The sequence below is a fragment of the Neomonachus schauinslandi genome, chromosome 11 (assembly GCF_002201575.2).
Source record: "Neomonachus schauinslandi chromosome 11, ASM220157v2, whole genome shotgun sequence".
Classification (NCBI taxonomy): domain Eukaryota; kingdom Metazoa; phylum Chordata; class Mammalia; order Carnivora; family Phocidae; genus Neomonachus; species Neomonachus schauinslandi.
In genome coordinates this window covers 34,210,772-34,227,103 of record NC_058413.1, presented here as the reverse complement: position 1 = coordinate 34,227,103, position 16,332 = coordinate 34,210,772, and the positions used below count along the sequence as shown (strand labels likewise).

At 38.1% G+C, this 16,332-nt stretch overlaps 1 protein-coding gene across 1 annotated transcript; it reads right to left on the bottom strand.

Moving 5' to 3' along the window:
* Nucleotides 1–2,621: 2,621 nt before the first annotated feature.
* Nucleotides 2,622–4,101, bottom strand: LOC110576655 (protein yippee-like 5). The gene is made up of 2 exons (XM_044919493.1): nt 4,017–4,101; nt 2,622–3,828 (listed from the first exon to the last, which is right to left on the bottom strand). The coding sequence occupies exon 2, from the start codon at nt 3,802–3,804 to the stop codon at nt 3,451–3,453; it is 354 nt and encodes a 117-aa protein (XP_044775428.1). The 5' UTR covers nt 3,805–3,828; nt 4,017–4,101; the 3' UTR covers nt 2,622–3,450.
* Between the last annotated feature and the right edge of the window lie 12,231 nt (nt 4,102–16,332).

Below are 16,332 nucleotides of genomic sequence, written 5' to 3'. Positions count from 1 at the left end.
ACAACTGGTTGGTTTAATAGCAAAGAAGCATATGCAGATTGGTTCAGTTAATATTTACTAGTTAATATTTACTAAGAAACTGATAAATGCCAGGAAATAATGCTAATTGCTTGGGAGCTCAGATGCGTAAGAAATGGACCCTATATGGAATGTGGGGGACACCAAATGTCCAAACAGAGGGGTAAAGATTCCTACCTCTGGGGATAGAAAGGAGAGAGCTGTGGAAGGTGTCACAGAAATCAATGTCTTTTTCTTTTGGGGGAGGTTTCAACACTTAGAGGGTTTAGGCAAAAATTTGCTTGGGAAAATAAATTCCAGGAAGAGAACAGCAATGTGTAAAGGCATTAAGGTTAAAATAATTAATAATAATATTCAAACTTCGTAGGGTATAAGCAGAACAGTAAGAAGGGAAAATAGATGGGCAAACCTATCTTCCATACTAAAAAGAAAAAAGTCCCCTTTTTTGTTATATAAATTTGGGTTAAAATTTGTCACGTAAATGAATCTTAATGTAACTTGAGTAGCCCCAGCAAATTCTATATTGAGTTTATATATAACTAATGTGTTATCACTATCTACAAACACATTTTTACAATTTTCAGATACAACTATGGCATTTTACTGGGTTTACAAAGACATGAGACAGATCTGCCTGTCAGGAGGCAGTACACACACATGCGTGCGACATCTTCAGCCTTGTATGACATTGTATAATAACTGTACAGTCTTGCCTGTAGTAGGATGGGGAATACTGATCTCTGAGGGTATGGGTGGCCCAAAAAGTCCTCAAAGTTAAGGGTTAGAGTGCCTCAAGCAGGGGAGACAACAAAGGGAGTCCATGTTCTGGGAAGTTGACAGGATATTAATTCAGTTCAGCATCCAACATTCTGGCTTGTAGAAGAAGCAATATAGTGTAATGGAATTTAGAGGCTGTGGAGGATCTTCTTGGTGCCCGGTACAGCTTCTCATCACAAGGAATTCCCCCTTTTACCAGTTGCTGTTTTGGCTGCCAATGGCTAACAAACACTTATCCCCACAAAACTTACCTTGAGCGCAAGGAGATTCTTCTCCCAGCCCTGAGTTTTATTCACCCTGTCGTTCAGCAACACTTTCTCACATTTCTAATGTCCCCTAGTAGGGTTCCTCCCCCTGCCCCTGGCGTTATGTATTTTCTCCCCCATCTCCCCAACTTTCCTATGTCTATTTTGGCCTCCTCCCACCACTGGGTAGTGTACACCCTCTCTTTAATGAACCCCCTGTCCCCCGTCTCTCACCCCCACAGTTAACAACCATGTGTCTGACTGACATGCAGGTAAAAACAGCATGGCCCCTGCCTCAAGGTACGTGTGTCTCTGTGGTACAGCGGTGCTCAGAGCTCTCCTAGGGACCAGGTGAAACTAATCTCCTGCTGGGACCACTTCTGTGCTGAATATTTTTTGTCTTGTTTTCTTTTTTTTTTTTAAGATTTTATTTATTTATTTGACAGAGAGAGAGACAGCGAGAGAGGGAACACAAGCAGGGGGAGTGGGAGAGGGAGAAGCAGGCTCTCCGCTGAGCAGGGAGCCTGATGCAGGGCTGGATCCCAGGACCCTGGGATCATGACCTGAGCCGAAGGCAGACGCTTAACGACTGAGCCACCCAGGTGCCCCTTTGTCTTGTTTTCGTTTCACCTTTTGAAAATATTTACTCATCCAGGTAAATCAATGACGAAGAAGGCCTCTCTTAGGTTTTACTTTTAGGAAAACTGACCTGATACAGATTGAGCCATTTGGGTTTTGAATCCCAGTCTTTCACATTACCATTAATTTATGAAAATGAATATAAAACCTAAAGCTATTTCCATGGAATGTGAGTAGGTCTTATGGAATATGAAATTCTGTGACCACACAAGGTGGAATGAGCTCTGTGATGTAATCCATGCTCAAAAGCTGTGTGTGTTGGTTTTGTTTTGTTTTGTTTTTCTTTTTCCAGGTTTGATAATTTCTTGTTGCTATATATATGTTGTTTTTCTCCTATCATCCTTCCTAACACAAAATGCAGTTTATAAAAATCATGTTTTCTGTGTTCTAAATTGAAACATGTAAATGAAATCTTATTTAAAAAAGGCATTTGCCTATCCAAGCAATTATTATGAAAGGTTAAGAATACTCCCTACTATCGGGGCGCCTGGGTGGCTCAGGCGTTAAGCGTCTGCCTTCGGCTCAGGTCATGCTCCCAGGGTCCTGGGATCCAGCCCTGCATCAGGCTCCCTGCTCGGCGGAGAGCCTGCTTCTCCCTCTCTCACTCCCCCTGCTTGTGTTCCCTCTCTCGCTGTGTCTCTCTCTGTCCTATAAATAAATAAATAAATAATCTTAAAAAAAAAAAAAAAACAAAAAAGAATACTCCCTACTATCTTTTATGTGAGAACTTCAACCTATTTCTTCAATTTCATGTTTTTTTCTTACATATCTAAGCAGTGACTCCAAAAAATCAACCATTTCATTGAGGGCGTCAATCACATTGCTTGCATAGGTTTAATTATTTGAGCCAATTTCTACAATTTACTTTCTTTTTTTTTTTTTTTTATGGGTTTAAACAGTAGGCTTTAATTTAAACACAGTAATCTCTTCTATACAGTCAATTTAGCTCGAGAGAGGAAAAGAAACACTACCATGAAAATTACTTATCAAATACTCCGCTCTTCTTTTAGAAGGTGTTTTTAAAAGCAACACAGGACCAAAAACATCCAACTATTACTTTATTTATATTACTATGCTTAAGTTACATGGAAAAGACAACCAAGCAGTTCTGCCCCATTTCAGGAAAAGTTTCCAATCAACACCAATTATGTGGTGACAAATAACTAGGAATGGTGACATCTTTGGGTCAAGACTGACAAGGAAGGATGGGCTCTGGTGCTACGGTTCATCTCCAACAAGAATATGGCACAGCGGCCAGCACAAGCCACACTAACACTGAACCTTTAGCGCTGGTCACAAAGTCGGGTCTCTTCCCTGAAGCTAGCAAATCAAGTGAAGTAACGGGGTTTAAAAAACATTTTTTTAAATGAAGCCCAAATAAGTTTAAAAATCATGCTCTTGACACATTTTCCTTTCAAAATTTACATAAAACACACTTTTTCACTCTAACAGCCCAGATTTTTTTTCCTCACATAGCCCATCATGTAGCTGCAGATAGATTATTCTGCCTCAAGATGTAAACATAGGGGGAAAAAAATTAACGGCATCTGCATAATATTCTCTCTACACACTGCTGCTGGATGGAAAATTGAAAATTAAAAAAGAAAGAAAGAAAGAAAGAAAGGTTCCATCTTAGATTCTCACAACCTCTTGTTCCGCAGTTCATGAATCCGACCCTGATGCTAAGGTGACAGTGTATGTAAGTAGATTTTTGTTTTCAGTGAAGGAGACCTGGGAAAAGATGGAGTTACCTCTTTTTCTTCAAGAGTTATCAGATGGTACGTGCTCCTCGAAGCCCTCGCTCTCGTACTAGAGCGCGTTCCAGGATCACACGGCCTTCCTTATAGCGCTGGCTGTCTTCAGTGGCGAACTCATAGATCCATCCCAGTTTGCTATTGCAGTTCTTGCAGCTCACATCTCGAACCATGTGGCGGCCAGTGAGCATGACCCGGTCTTGAACTTCACTGTACTGCAGGTTAACTACCTTGTTAAAAGGAAATGCTCTGCCAGTGGCGCCTGTGAACCGAGTGGAGATGAGCTCTGAGCGGTTGGTCAGGATTGTATCGCAATTTGCACAAGAAAACAGACGGGTACCACCGATATGATCGAGGAAAATTCTGCCCATTTTTATAGCTGAAGTTCTAAAAACCCTGGGAACACTTCGTGTATTTTGGTTCGTCTGTGTTGGAACGCTGCTGCAACACTGTATACACGGCCACGCAAAGTGAGCTAATATCCCATTACCCCCAGTGTGACTTCACCAGCAAGTCTAGTTTTCCAAAAACACAAGGTTAGCTAGCCTGAGGTTACTTCAGGTTTTCCATCTGTCAGGGAGACCCCGAGCGGCTGTGAGATCCGCGGCCGCCAGCGGCTCTTCGCTCCTCAGCTGGGATGAAGCCCCTCGGCCACCGAGTCTCCAGGTTTAGTCAGTACAATTTACTTTCTTAAAAATCCATTTAAGAAGGTTGAGTTTATCAGATGATGTAAAGAAAATTTAAACTTGACTTATGGAAGTATGATTTTTGTTGCTGCTCAAGGTTATTTTCATGTTGTGTCTGAAGAAAGAAAAATCTTTTATGTGTCTAACATTTATGGTGTATAGAGGTTCTTCTTAATTATATTGAAGTCCTGCCTTTTTATCACTGAGAAAATAATTTTTCTACAATAAAGTAAGAATTTCCCTCATCATTTGGTTTTTAAAATGATATATTCCAGGAATTAGTTTTGAAATGTGGGCTTTCTATCTACTACGGTTCTACTGACATGGAAAATAAAATGGATGTGTTGTAGGGAGACGAAATCTTTGAGATGGAGGGACTAAAGGGGCTTTAATTCATCCTACTTTATTAATGAATATTTTTTAAAAAAATAGAGAACAATTAGTACTTATGTGTTAGATATTGCCTCGTTAATCTATTTTTGCCTAATTGAGTTAATTTATTACATATGATGTATAGATGAGCGGGCTAAGGCTCAGATAAGTTAAGAGACTTGCTTCATTTAGTCAGTGGTGGAGCCAGAATTCAAGTCCAGGGTTGGATGTTTGAACTAAAGCCTGGGCTTTTTATCACTTTAGCCAAACCATTAAAGTCCTTTGATTATTTTGAAGGAAAAAAATGATATATGTATTTTCCCCTTACCACATTCTGTATTTACACTTTGGCCTAACACAAAATAAATGACAATCTAGAGGTATATTATCTTTTCTATAAATATTCGGGAGAAATCAGAATTTATTTAATTTTAGTGTGGGTTTGAACACCTGTCTTCATCTCTCTTTACCTCTGTCTGTTTTTCCTTCCCATTTTCTCTCTCCTGCTCCCTTATCACATTCTGTATTTACACTTTGGCCTAACACAAAATAATGACAATCTGAAAGTATATTATCTTTTCTATAAATATTCAGGGAGAAATCAGAATTTATTTAATTTTAGTGTGGGTTTGAACACCTGTCTTCATCTCTCTTTACCTCTGTCTGTTTTTCCTTCCCATTTTCTCTCTCCTGATGATCAACTCTGGCAAAAGGAGCTTCGTTCTTCCCCAAACCCAACTAATTTCATTGAGTAAGAATTTGAATAAGCAAGTAGGTTCTTAGATTTAGGTGTTTAGGATAATTCAGGGGGTATTCTAAGGGACAGAAGATTATAGTTGCAGAAGCAAGAGATACTTTACCTCAAGAAAGTGTACGATAGTACGACAGCCTGAGTAAGAGGAGTGTACAGCCTCTTCCTCCTCCTTGAAGCAGATCTAAGAGAAACTGCTTAAAGTTTTTAAAGGGTACACTTACTGAGTATCCCTAATATAGTTGTGAACTTGTTAAGTTGGTGATTGAAACATCAGAAGATGATAGTGGATCTTGATGCACATTTTTTTTTTTTTTTAAGATTTTATTTATTTATTTGACAGAGAGAGACACAGCGAGAGAGGGAACTCAGGCAGAGGGAATGGGAGAGGGAGAAGCAGGCTTTCCTCTGAGCAGGGAGCCCGACGCGGGGCTCGATCCCAGGACCCTGGGATCATGACCTGAGCCGAAGGCAGAAGCTTAACGACTGAGCCACCCAGGTGCCCCCTTAATGCACATTTATTGAGTTGTTCTCTTAGTATTTCCACTTCTTGTTCCTAGCTCAAAGCTAGTTGGTAAACAGAGAATGGCTTCCTAAACTAGTTTGCTCTCAGTTATTTCATCCTCTTTTCTGAAGTCTTGCTTTGTATTTTGACTACAGTTGTTCTTCAGACAATTTAAGGGCTGTTAATAGCACTCCCCAGATGCTCTGGTAACTTTATTCTGAATGAGTCTTGAGTTTTGAAGAGTCTGTTCTTCGTTGAAGAATACAGTCTGCCATCTGGGAGAATCTAAGTAGTTGAATATAGGTTTAGGGAGAAAGACAAAGATTTGAATAAAAGATTTTTTTCAAGGCTTTATTGTTTTCTATAGTTACAACACTTTGTATTTAATTCTATTAAAAACAAAATTGAAGAAAGGAAGGGTGACATTTCCAGAATTAGGATTGGACTGTGACCATATTAGAAGAACAGGCCTATTCCTTTTCCCTCTAAAACTCTACCTGTGAGGGGCGCCTGGGTGGCTCAGTTGTTGAGCAACTGCCTTCGGCTCAGGTCATGGTCCCAGAGTCCTGGGATCGAGCCCCGCGTCGGGCTCCCTGCTCCGCGGGAGGCCTGCTTCTCCCTCTCCCACTCCCCCTGCTTGTGTTCCCTCTCTCGCTGTGTCTCTCTCTGTCAAATAAATAAATAAAATCTTTAAAAAAAAAAACAAACAAACAAAAAAAAACTCTACCTGTGAAAAGTCCTTGGGAAAGATGTTTTGCATCAGCTTCAGTGAGGCGCTTCTGCACATGCCCTGAAATTTATTGTCTTCTCGTGTCTTGTTTGTTTTTTTGGGGGGGGAGGAGGAGGAGAATTTCATTTATTTATTTATTGTTATATGAGGAATTGTACTTCAAATTTAGTAAAGTACTGCTATCTTAATATAGTTGATTTATAATATGCACTTTCTAAAAAAATTAAGAACAAAACACTGCATTTTTTTCAAGAAAATACTTCGGTTTATTTTTCACTTGTTAGCCTAATCACGAGGAAATTTTTCATTTCAGCCAAGCTTTAGACATGATGACATTGACAGCACAGGCCTGGAATATATCTTCACTCCTCTGTACTATCCAAATATAACAACAAGAACAAAAGAACTTGGTGTCAGGCAGTTATAAAGGCTTTACTTCTATCTGACTTCTTCAGTTTCATTAGTTTGCTAGAGTTATTTTCTGATTTCAGAAGCTTCATAGTTACGTGACTATAAAGTGGCATAACAGTGCACAAAATCCCTAATGTGTAGGTTCTTGAATTTTGGAGAATTTAAAGGGGAGGATTTTGGAGATTTTACTCTCAAAAGGGGAAATCTTGTGGAAAGATAGCTGTCAAATGCAATGGACTTATTACCAACAGAATTAAATGAACCACACAAAGTTGCTATCTATTCTAAAACTCACTAGTGTATGACCAAAAGGTGTGGTTGAAAATGGAACTGTTATCCCTGTGAAGGGAAAGCAGAATTGAAAAATGATTGAAGTGAATATTTGTGTCTGTGATTGCATTTGAACATCACTTTGAAGCACTCTCTGCCATAGAAATCAGGTGTGATTTTTTGTGGTTTTTCTGACCATGGAAAGTATACATACATAGTATATACATAACTTAAAAAAAATAAGGTTGCAAGATTATTGAGCTTACACACAAGATCTTGGTGTATATGTTTAAATTTCACTAAGTTGCTGAATAATAGTTAATGGAACTATTATGGGAGGGGGATTGAAAAACATGGTATTGTCTCCCACTCACATTCTTCTGTGTTCAGTGATCCTCTTTTGGGGGGGGGGGAAGATGGGGCACATTGCAGCATGGGCCAACATAAATTCCCCTTACACAAGAACTAAAACCTGGGCTGGACTGGATTTAGGAAATTTAAATCTTGCAGTTAGTCCCTACGGATGCCATTGAAAGACTGGAAACCCAATTTTTGTCAGCATTCCTCAAAACAAGCCAGCAGAGAAGATAATTCATATTAGTTAAACCTGTAAGAGCTTGAGATATAATCGGAAGTTCCAGTGTTGTCACTGAGGAGAAATTAACATTCAGTGGTGATGGATGCCTGTGTTTTCCAGTCCCTGCCTTACCCCTCTGTAGGGAAATACTCCTGGATGGCCAAGTTGTGATCAGGTCATAATGACAGTAGTAGCAGCTGTTATGTTTTATTGAAAAAAAGTGTCATGGGTCTTAGCCCTGTGCTAAGCTCTTCACGTATTTTATTCTCTTTCAGCCTCATAGCATAGGTTCTTTGATCACTGTCATTTTACAGATGAGGAGACAAAACCTCGGGGAAGTCCAGGATTTGCACAAACTGCAAAGTCTGTCAATGCCACAGGTAGATTTAGATACATGTCTGTCTTTCAGCAGGCGGGTTAAGAGCCTGGGCTTTTTACCACACTCTAGGTGAGCTTTAACTGAAGGTAGAAGATGGACGGTCCCAAGGAATGAATCCTCTAAGATACACTATGACTTCCTCTCCCATCCTCCAGTTCTAGGAGGAACATCAATAGAGTGGCTGGTTAGTCACGTTATATTACTGCTTGGGCCAGTGAAACTGCCTTTTTTTTCTTTTGCCCAGCCTTGAGACTGAATAATTGCTGTGTTTTCTAGCTTAGTCATACTTCTAGGTCTATGTAGTCTCATGTTCCTGATATTATGTTTAAATCTCTCTGAAGGAGTGTTCTGTATACCTTACCCTCTTATTCATAGTCACCTGTTACCTACAGTAGGTACTTGAGTGGACTTCCCCAGGCCATCCCAGAAGTAACTCTGTACCTCTTCTTCCAGGCAGATAGCACTGCTGTCTCCTCCATGGTTGGGTCAGGGTGGCTTTCAATATCACAACTGTACCATTATTTGTTGGACTCAAACCTTGCACAAGAGTGATTTTAAAAGAATAATCTGAGAGAGGATCTTGATTTTTTGGGGTGTAGGTTGGATATTCTGAAAAAAATAATTGCATACTACTAAAGACAGATTCTCCCTCTCTCAAATTAGACCAGATCAAACTCTCTAAGCAGAACTACTTAAGCATCTACTTGTGCTCGAGTGTCATTAGAAATAATGGCTTAGTAAGCCAACCCTTAACCAAAAAACAAGTAATAGAGTTACATTTTGCTAACAGTCCTCTGAAGGGATAAGCACTTGCCAGAGTGGTAGTGCTATAAATCCCAGACATCGTAGCAGATCACATGTGCAAGCCTACCTCCAGAACAAAATTCTCTCCCTACAACCAGGAAAAGAATCTTTTAAGTATTGGTGACACATGTGAAAAAGAGAAACTTGCTAAGATACTTAGAGGAAGATTAAATCCATTTGTATCGAAAAAGTATCAGAAAATGGAATCTATTGTGAAAAAAAAATTTGAAAACTTTGTATTAACAGTATGAAGCAAGCTTTTTTATTATTATGGTGGATGTTAAAACTTCATGGCAAAAGCAGTGATTTCATAAGTAGCATTTTGTAAGTTGCCTTTTTTTCACTTCTAGTTTTCCCTTAAGAGTTTGTGGGGGCCACTGGTTTTCCACTAGTAGTAAGGTCTTTGGAACATAGACGTTACTCAAATTTTGGGGGGTTCGAGGACTGGGAATCAATTTGCTGGTCAGTACTGTAGGTTCACAGATGAATTGGCCAGCAATCCTGTATTTTAAAAACACAGTCCAAGGAAGAGATTTTTTTTTCCTTGTAAAGATTTCTAATAATAAGGTTTGGGTTATCTTATACAAATATGTATTTAGGGTGTTGCAGAAGTAACAAGGTAGAGCTGACATTCTGCTGTGGTAAGATACTAATTAAACACGTTCTAATCAAGAGTCCTCTCTTGAGCTGCACATCTTAAGCTTTTGTTTCTAAAGTTGCATTATATCATTGACTATATTCTCCCTAAAGATTGCTGGAGTTTCAGGTCCTTAAACTGATATCTAACCTGGGTTTTATGGCAAACACAGTACCAAGGGTTTTCCAGGATTGTAGTTAAGATCAGATCATGGAGAGACTGGTACGGTCTACACCACAGTCAGCCATTGGGGTCCATGGGACACTGTTGAAAGTAGACTATGTTTTTAATCCACTAGATATGTTTCTATACTTAAATATCTCTGTGAATGTTCATTGCCATTTGCCCTAACCTTTTAAGAAAACAGACTGTTGTACAACAATATAATTGTACTTGAGGACATCAGAAGAATAAAAAAGCCAAGTGAACAGTCTTTGTGTCAGTGTTTTTCAGGGGAAAAAAAAAAGGCATAACATTTTGATGTTGAAGATGGGAAACCTGGTTATGAACTTTGTAGACTTATACATACTTTATGAATCAAATTGTCATTGCCCACCTTCTGACATAGTAATGAGAGAACTTTCATGGAAATCCTCACATTTAGTTTAATTAAGGAGAAATATATTTGGAATTACAAGTTTAATAACTCTAGTTCCAGTGATGCACATCACAATGAGGAAGCAGCTGCTTTGCAATTCCAAACAGATGGTGTCTTTCTTTTTCTATTCAGATTTCCCTTTTGGAAATGCTATATCCATTGAATACCAGTAGAGCTATGATTTCAAGACTTCTATGTCATGAAACATGTTTCTGGAGGAATGCTGTTAGAAGTACAGTTTGCATGCATGTTTCCTTTGACCGCTGATTTGTAACCACCACCAAATGAAATACTGGAAATTGATCTTATTTTTTAATGGAAGAAATTAGACTCTGCAAAGGAACCTTTTTTGAGTAGTTTAATATTTGGCAATAATTGGCCCAAAGTTTTTCTAATAGATAAAAATAGCTGATTTTATGAGGAGGTTATATTATCTATGGAGAAAACATTAAAGAAAGTGCTATTAAAAAAAAAAGGGCTAGAGAACCAACTTGTTCATGATGGTTTCACAACAGGGTACCTACCCTTTAATATCTCATAACAGAACTTGTAACAATTTGTGTCAGAAGACAGTAAATATTTTTTTTTAAAGATTTTATTTATTTATTTGACAGAGAGAGACACAGCAAGAGAGGGAACACAAGCAGGGGGAGAGGGAGAAGCAAGCTTCCCACGGAGCAGGGAGCCCGATGTAGGGCTCGATCCCAGGACCCTGGGATCATGACCTGAGCCGAAGGCAGACAATTAACAACTGAGCCACCCAGGTGCCCTGAGAAGACAGTAAATATTAATTGGCATAAATATTCACATGCTTTCATTAACCTAATTCTAAAAATTAAGTCTTTTTCTCATATTGTGGGTTTTTTTTTCTGTACTTCCCTAAAAGAAGAAAAAAAACCATTTTCATTCATCTAATTATATAATACAAAGCTATGAATATAGCTGTAGAGCTTGTTAAGTGCATCTGTAAGCAAATCCTGTATGTGTGAGCAAGGTAGAGGCTCTTCAGTTAGTCTGGATATCTTCTGAAGGCAAGATCTCAGTCTTAGGCTTCTTCATGTTCTGCATAACTTATTGTCAAAAGCTTGGCCCATGTGCTGAATAAACATGTAATTTGATAAATTGTCACATTGTCTGCATTTGAAGTGATATTTAAATCTTATTCCCAATTCTAAAGTATTTTTATGTTGGCTTTTATATAATCATGTAGGAAAAGGCATGAGCTAATAGGGCTACACAATTGTCCTTTTGACAGTAAGAAGTTCTTTGGACTTCTCCAGTGGATTTTTGCCTTTGGTCTTACTCAGAAAGACTGTCATACTTTTCATTTCTCTTCTTCTTCTTCTTTTTTTTTTTTTTTTGAGAGCAAGAGAGAGCACACAAGTGGAGGGGGGTGAGGGAAGGCAGAGGGAAAGAGAGATAAGCAGGCTCACGCTGGGCATGGAGCCCAACCCTGAGATCACGACAGTAGTAGTAGTAGTAGTAGTTGTAATGAGCCAAAATCAAGAGTCAGTCACTCAACCAACTAAGCCACCCAGGCACCCCAGGACTATTATAATCTAAAGCAAAATTTACATAGTAAAGATAACTCTATTTTTATAATTTAGAGGAGTCAGTAAAGAGACTATAAAACATAATGTTCCTATTCTCAATTTCAGCACCAAAACTTTTTTTTTTTTTTTTAAGATTTTATTTATTTGAGAGAGATGGCAAGAGAGAGCACAAGCTGGTGAGAGGGGCAGAGAGAGAAGCAGATTCCCCGCTGAGTCGGGAGCCCGATGTGGGGCTCAAACCCAGGACCACCCAGGATTGTGACCTGAGTGGAAGGCAGATGCCTAACCGACTGAGCCAGCCAGGCGCCCCAGGGCCAAAATTTTATTATACATACTTGTAAAAAGTATATGTCCTATTTGTATCTTTCACCTACATACTGTCAAACTGAAGATCTCTCAAATTTCTCTCCACCAATCCATACCTGATATTTCAACAGTCGTTTTATGGCCTTGTCTTTAAAAAATAGTCCCTGACAAATTATTGTATGATAAACCTTCCTTGACCTGCTTTTAGTCAGCATCTGGCTATACAGTGAGAATCCCTTTAGCATGGATTTTTATTATGTGTTGCCTTACAATTACTTTTCAGTTTAAGAAATCTAGATGTTGTCCATGTTTTATGTCCCTATAGATTACGATTAATCTGACACTTTCTCCTCAAATTTGGGGCTTGAAGAAGTAGTTCCTTTTTATTTAAAGTAACATTTAATTTTCAAAATAAAAAATATTTTATTGTCATAGCATTGTAGACAATGTGGAAAATGTAGAAAAACATAAATGGGAAAAAAAGGAAACCTCTACTCAGTACCTTTAACATCGTATGTAAATTCTTCATATACCAGGGATCATGCATAGTTTAATGGTGTTTAGTGAATAAATTAAAACATGTTAATTCACTTAGGGGGCGCCTGGGTGGCTCAGCCGTTAAGCGTCTGCCTTCGGCTCAGGTCATGATCCCAGGGTCCTGGGATCGAGCCCCGCATCGGGCTCCCTGCTCCGCGGGAAGCCTGCTTTCTCCTTCTCCCACTTCCTCTGCTTGTGTTCCCTCTCTCACTGTGTCTCTTTCTGTCAAAAAATAAATAAAATCTTTAAAAAAAAAAAGTTAATTCACTTAAAATATCAAGCATTGATCTATTAATAAAATGATTTGAAATATGTTAAGTCACAGATAAGAGTTTATTATGCTGCAGTTATTGGTAATGGTTCTCATTTTGTCAGGTTAGAGTATTTAGATTGCCTCTAAATCAGGATCCTAGTAACCAGTATTCAGAGGTAAATGAGTCATAGGAGATAACAATATTATTTTAATTGAGGTTCTACCTAATCTCTCTGGGCAGGTTAAGATTGAATGGACTTGGCTTTTATTACAAATCTGCATCATTACTTTGTAAAATATTAACTCTGACCCCAATGAAAGATCTTTAATCTTAGGTCTTAGAGGCAGTGGGGCATAAAGCATTAGATAAAAGTGAAAATGTTATTTATATAATTCTATATAATTCAAAATAAAAAATCCTTAATATATTTTTATGTCAAGCCTCCTTAAAAAAAAAAAAAGTCAGGTGAGGCACAAGGGCAGTGAAAAGTTGAATTGGTATCTCCGCTCATTTATCTCATGATAAATCAGAATTTAACTTACCCTAAACAAAATGTTAGATGCTGTTAGAAGAATCTAGTTCTCAAATTAATTTTCTTAGATACTGCAAGTGTTTCAGAAGTTGAGCTGGCCAGTTCCATCTTGTGTCAAGTGATAAAGATATTAAATGCTACCTTTCAGTATAAAAATTAATATATTAAAATATTTTCAAAACAAAATACAGTTGTATAGCTTGCATGTTGCAGTTCAAATCACAGTATCTGTTCTCTTGTGCTAGGCACCCACCCAAGGTGATATAATGTGACTAATGTTAAAAATGCATGGCCTGATTATAAGGAGGATGTATCCTTAGGAGAATTTAGGCTTTAATCAAACATGCCGGCAGCCAAGGACAAGGCTTTCCTTTATATACAAGAGCTCTTCTTCAGAAAGATTCTATTCTGTCGACTTCTGAGACATCTAGTTGAAAAAGTTACTTTTTTTTCTAATTCAGAACTAAATCCCTTAGATAGACTTTAGGTCATGATAATGACCCTTTCTCTGAAATCCACTGTAAACCATCGAAATGCTATTTTTACTGAGCAAGAGTAATGTTGTTTATACATTAGTCAATAAACTCTTTCAAATTCCTTGGCACAGCAACTGTGTAGGAAGCAATTAATAATACAGTTACTGCAAAGTAAATTGATACATTTAATTATGAAATATTGAATAGCAGCTTTTAGAAGTTGAATGGGGACAATATGCTGGGTCAGTGAGGAGAATATGAAAGTTCTGGCCTTCCATACTGTTTCATTGAAATTAATTCTTTATCAAGTTAGAGGATCAAACAAAGTTACATTTCATCCTTTTCTGATGTTTCCATGTCATGATCCCAAAATCATTGAACATTTGACCCTCAATAGTCGATAGTTTAGAAGAAGGCTTATGACGAAGCCTAGGATCATAAAACAGGTACAGTGAAAGTGTCCTTGAAAAGATGTCAGCCTTCTTTCCTTGCCTTTGCTAAATTTTGTTAGTAGTCCGTAGTTTTTATACAGGGCCTTCACGGAGTGCTAACCTATGCTGTAGTGAAAGGGACACAACTCTTACCAATTCAAATTCCCTCTGATTTTCTGATTTGACATTGCTGTGTGATGATGCTGATGATCCCAGAATGATGTAAATGTGGAATTCGAGAGAACCGTAGTGGTAAGTGAGCTGCTCTAGTCCTCAGACATACTCAGTCTCTCTTCAGTAACTCAACAACTGTTCTTATTTTTGTTTTGTTTTTATTGCTGATTTGAGGTGGCTCAAATTTAAAGATATATAGATGTGTCCAAGAGCTGCTAAACTGTTTTCCAGAGTGGTGGTAGCATTCTGCATCACACCAATTTAGTAAAAATACTAAAATTGGTGGGCAAATGAGGACAACAGAAAAAAACATGGATAAAACATGTAAAAAATACAAGATTAAACTAGAGGGCCTTCTAGAAGTTGGTTATAAAATTGTTGCAAAATAATTGGTAGGCAGAATATAACATATATACACAGAGAGAAACATGCTGAAATTATGTAATTCGGTCACTACATAATTTAAGAATGTTCATTACCTGTCACTGAGATCCGGAAAACTTGCTTTCAGGACTTCCCAGAGATAGTAGTGTACAACAGAGTTAAAAGGATTTTCTTCAAATCCTAAAAATGAATAGAACAATGAATTGTTCAGGACTATCTTTTTTATGATACTTAAAATTAACTGCACAGATTTGAGGTAAAATTCAGCAATAACACTAGGGCAAGGAAAACACTTCTTATACTTGATATCAAAAACAATCCGTAAAAGGAAAAATTAATTTAGCTGATCAAAATTTACAGCTTTTGATCTGCAAAAGACGCTGTCAAGACCAACAAAAAAAGCTACAGATGAGGAGAAAATATTTGCAACTCGCATATCTGAAAAGGGGATAGTATCTAGAAAATAACTCTCAAAACTCACAGTGACAAAATGAATTACCTAATGAGAAAATGGGCAAAGACATAAACAGACAATTCACCAATGAAGATATACAGATGGCAAATAAGCACATGAAAGATGTTCAACTCATTATTCATCAAGTAAATAAATGCAAGCTAAAACCATGATGTGATCCCATTATATACTTATCAGAATGGATAAAGTAAAACAGAATGTCAACATCAAACGTTGGCAAGGATGTAGAGAAGCTGGATCACTTACGTATTGCTGGTGTGAATGTGAAATGCTACAGCCACTGAGGAAAAACAGTTTGGCAGTTCTTGAAAAAACTAAACATGCAACTATCAGCTACAATATATGTAACCCAGCAATTGAACTCTTGGGCTTAGTGAAGAGAAATGAAAACTTATGTCCACACAAAAGCCTGTACAGTTTCATTTACAGCAGCTTTATTTGTAATAGTCCAAAACTGAAACAGTCCTCAGTAAGTGAATGACTACACAAATCCTGTTATGTCCATATCACAGAATACAGCAAAATAAAGGAAAGTACTACAGATCGATTCAATGACTTGGTTGAATCTCTAGGGAATTATATTGGTTGCGATAAGTCAATCCTCAAAGTTCACATACTGTATAATACCATTCTTATAACATTCTTGAAATGACAAAATTGTAGAAGAGGAAAACTTAATGGTTTCCAGGTGTCAGGTATGGGGTGAGAGTAGGTAGATGGATGAATAGATGGTAACAGTGGATTTTTGTAGTGATGGAAATGTTCTGTATTCTGGAGTACATAGTTGTCAGTATCTTGGTTTTTTTTTTTTTTTTTTAAGATTTTATTTATTTATTTGAGAGAGAGAGAATGAGAGAGAGAGAGCGCATGATGGGGGGAGGGTCAGAGGGAGAAGCAGACTCCTCGCTGAGCAAGGAGCCCGATGCGGGACTCGATCCCAGGACTCCAGGATCATGACCTGAGCCGAAGGCAGTCGCTTAACCAACTGAGCCACCCAGGCGCCCAGTATCTTGGTTTTGACATTGTGCTATAGTTCTGCAAAATGTTACCATTGGAG

Bases quoted from the DNA above. Each gene is read 5' to 3' on its own strand.
- LOC110576655 (XM_044919493.1), bottom strand. From the start codon at position 3,804: ATGGGCAGAATTTTCCTCGATCATATCGGTGGTACCCGTCTGTTTTCT.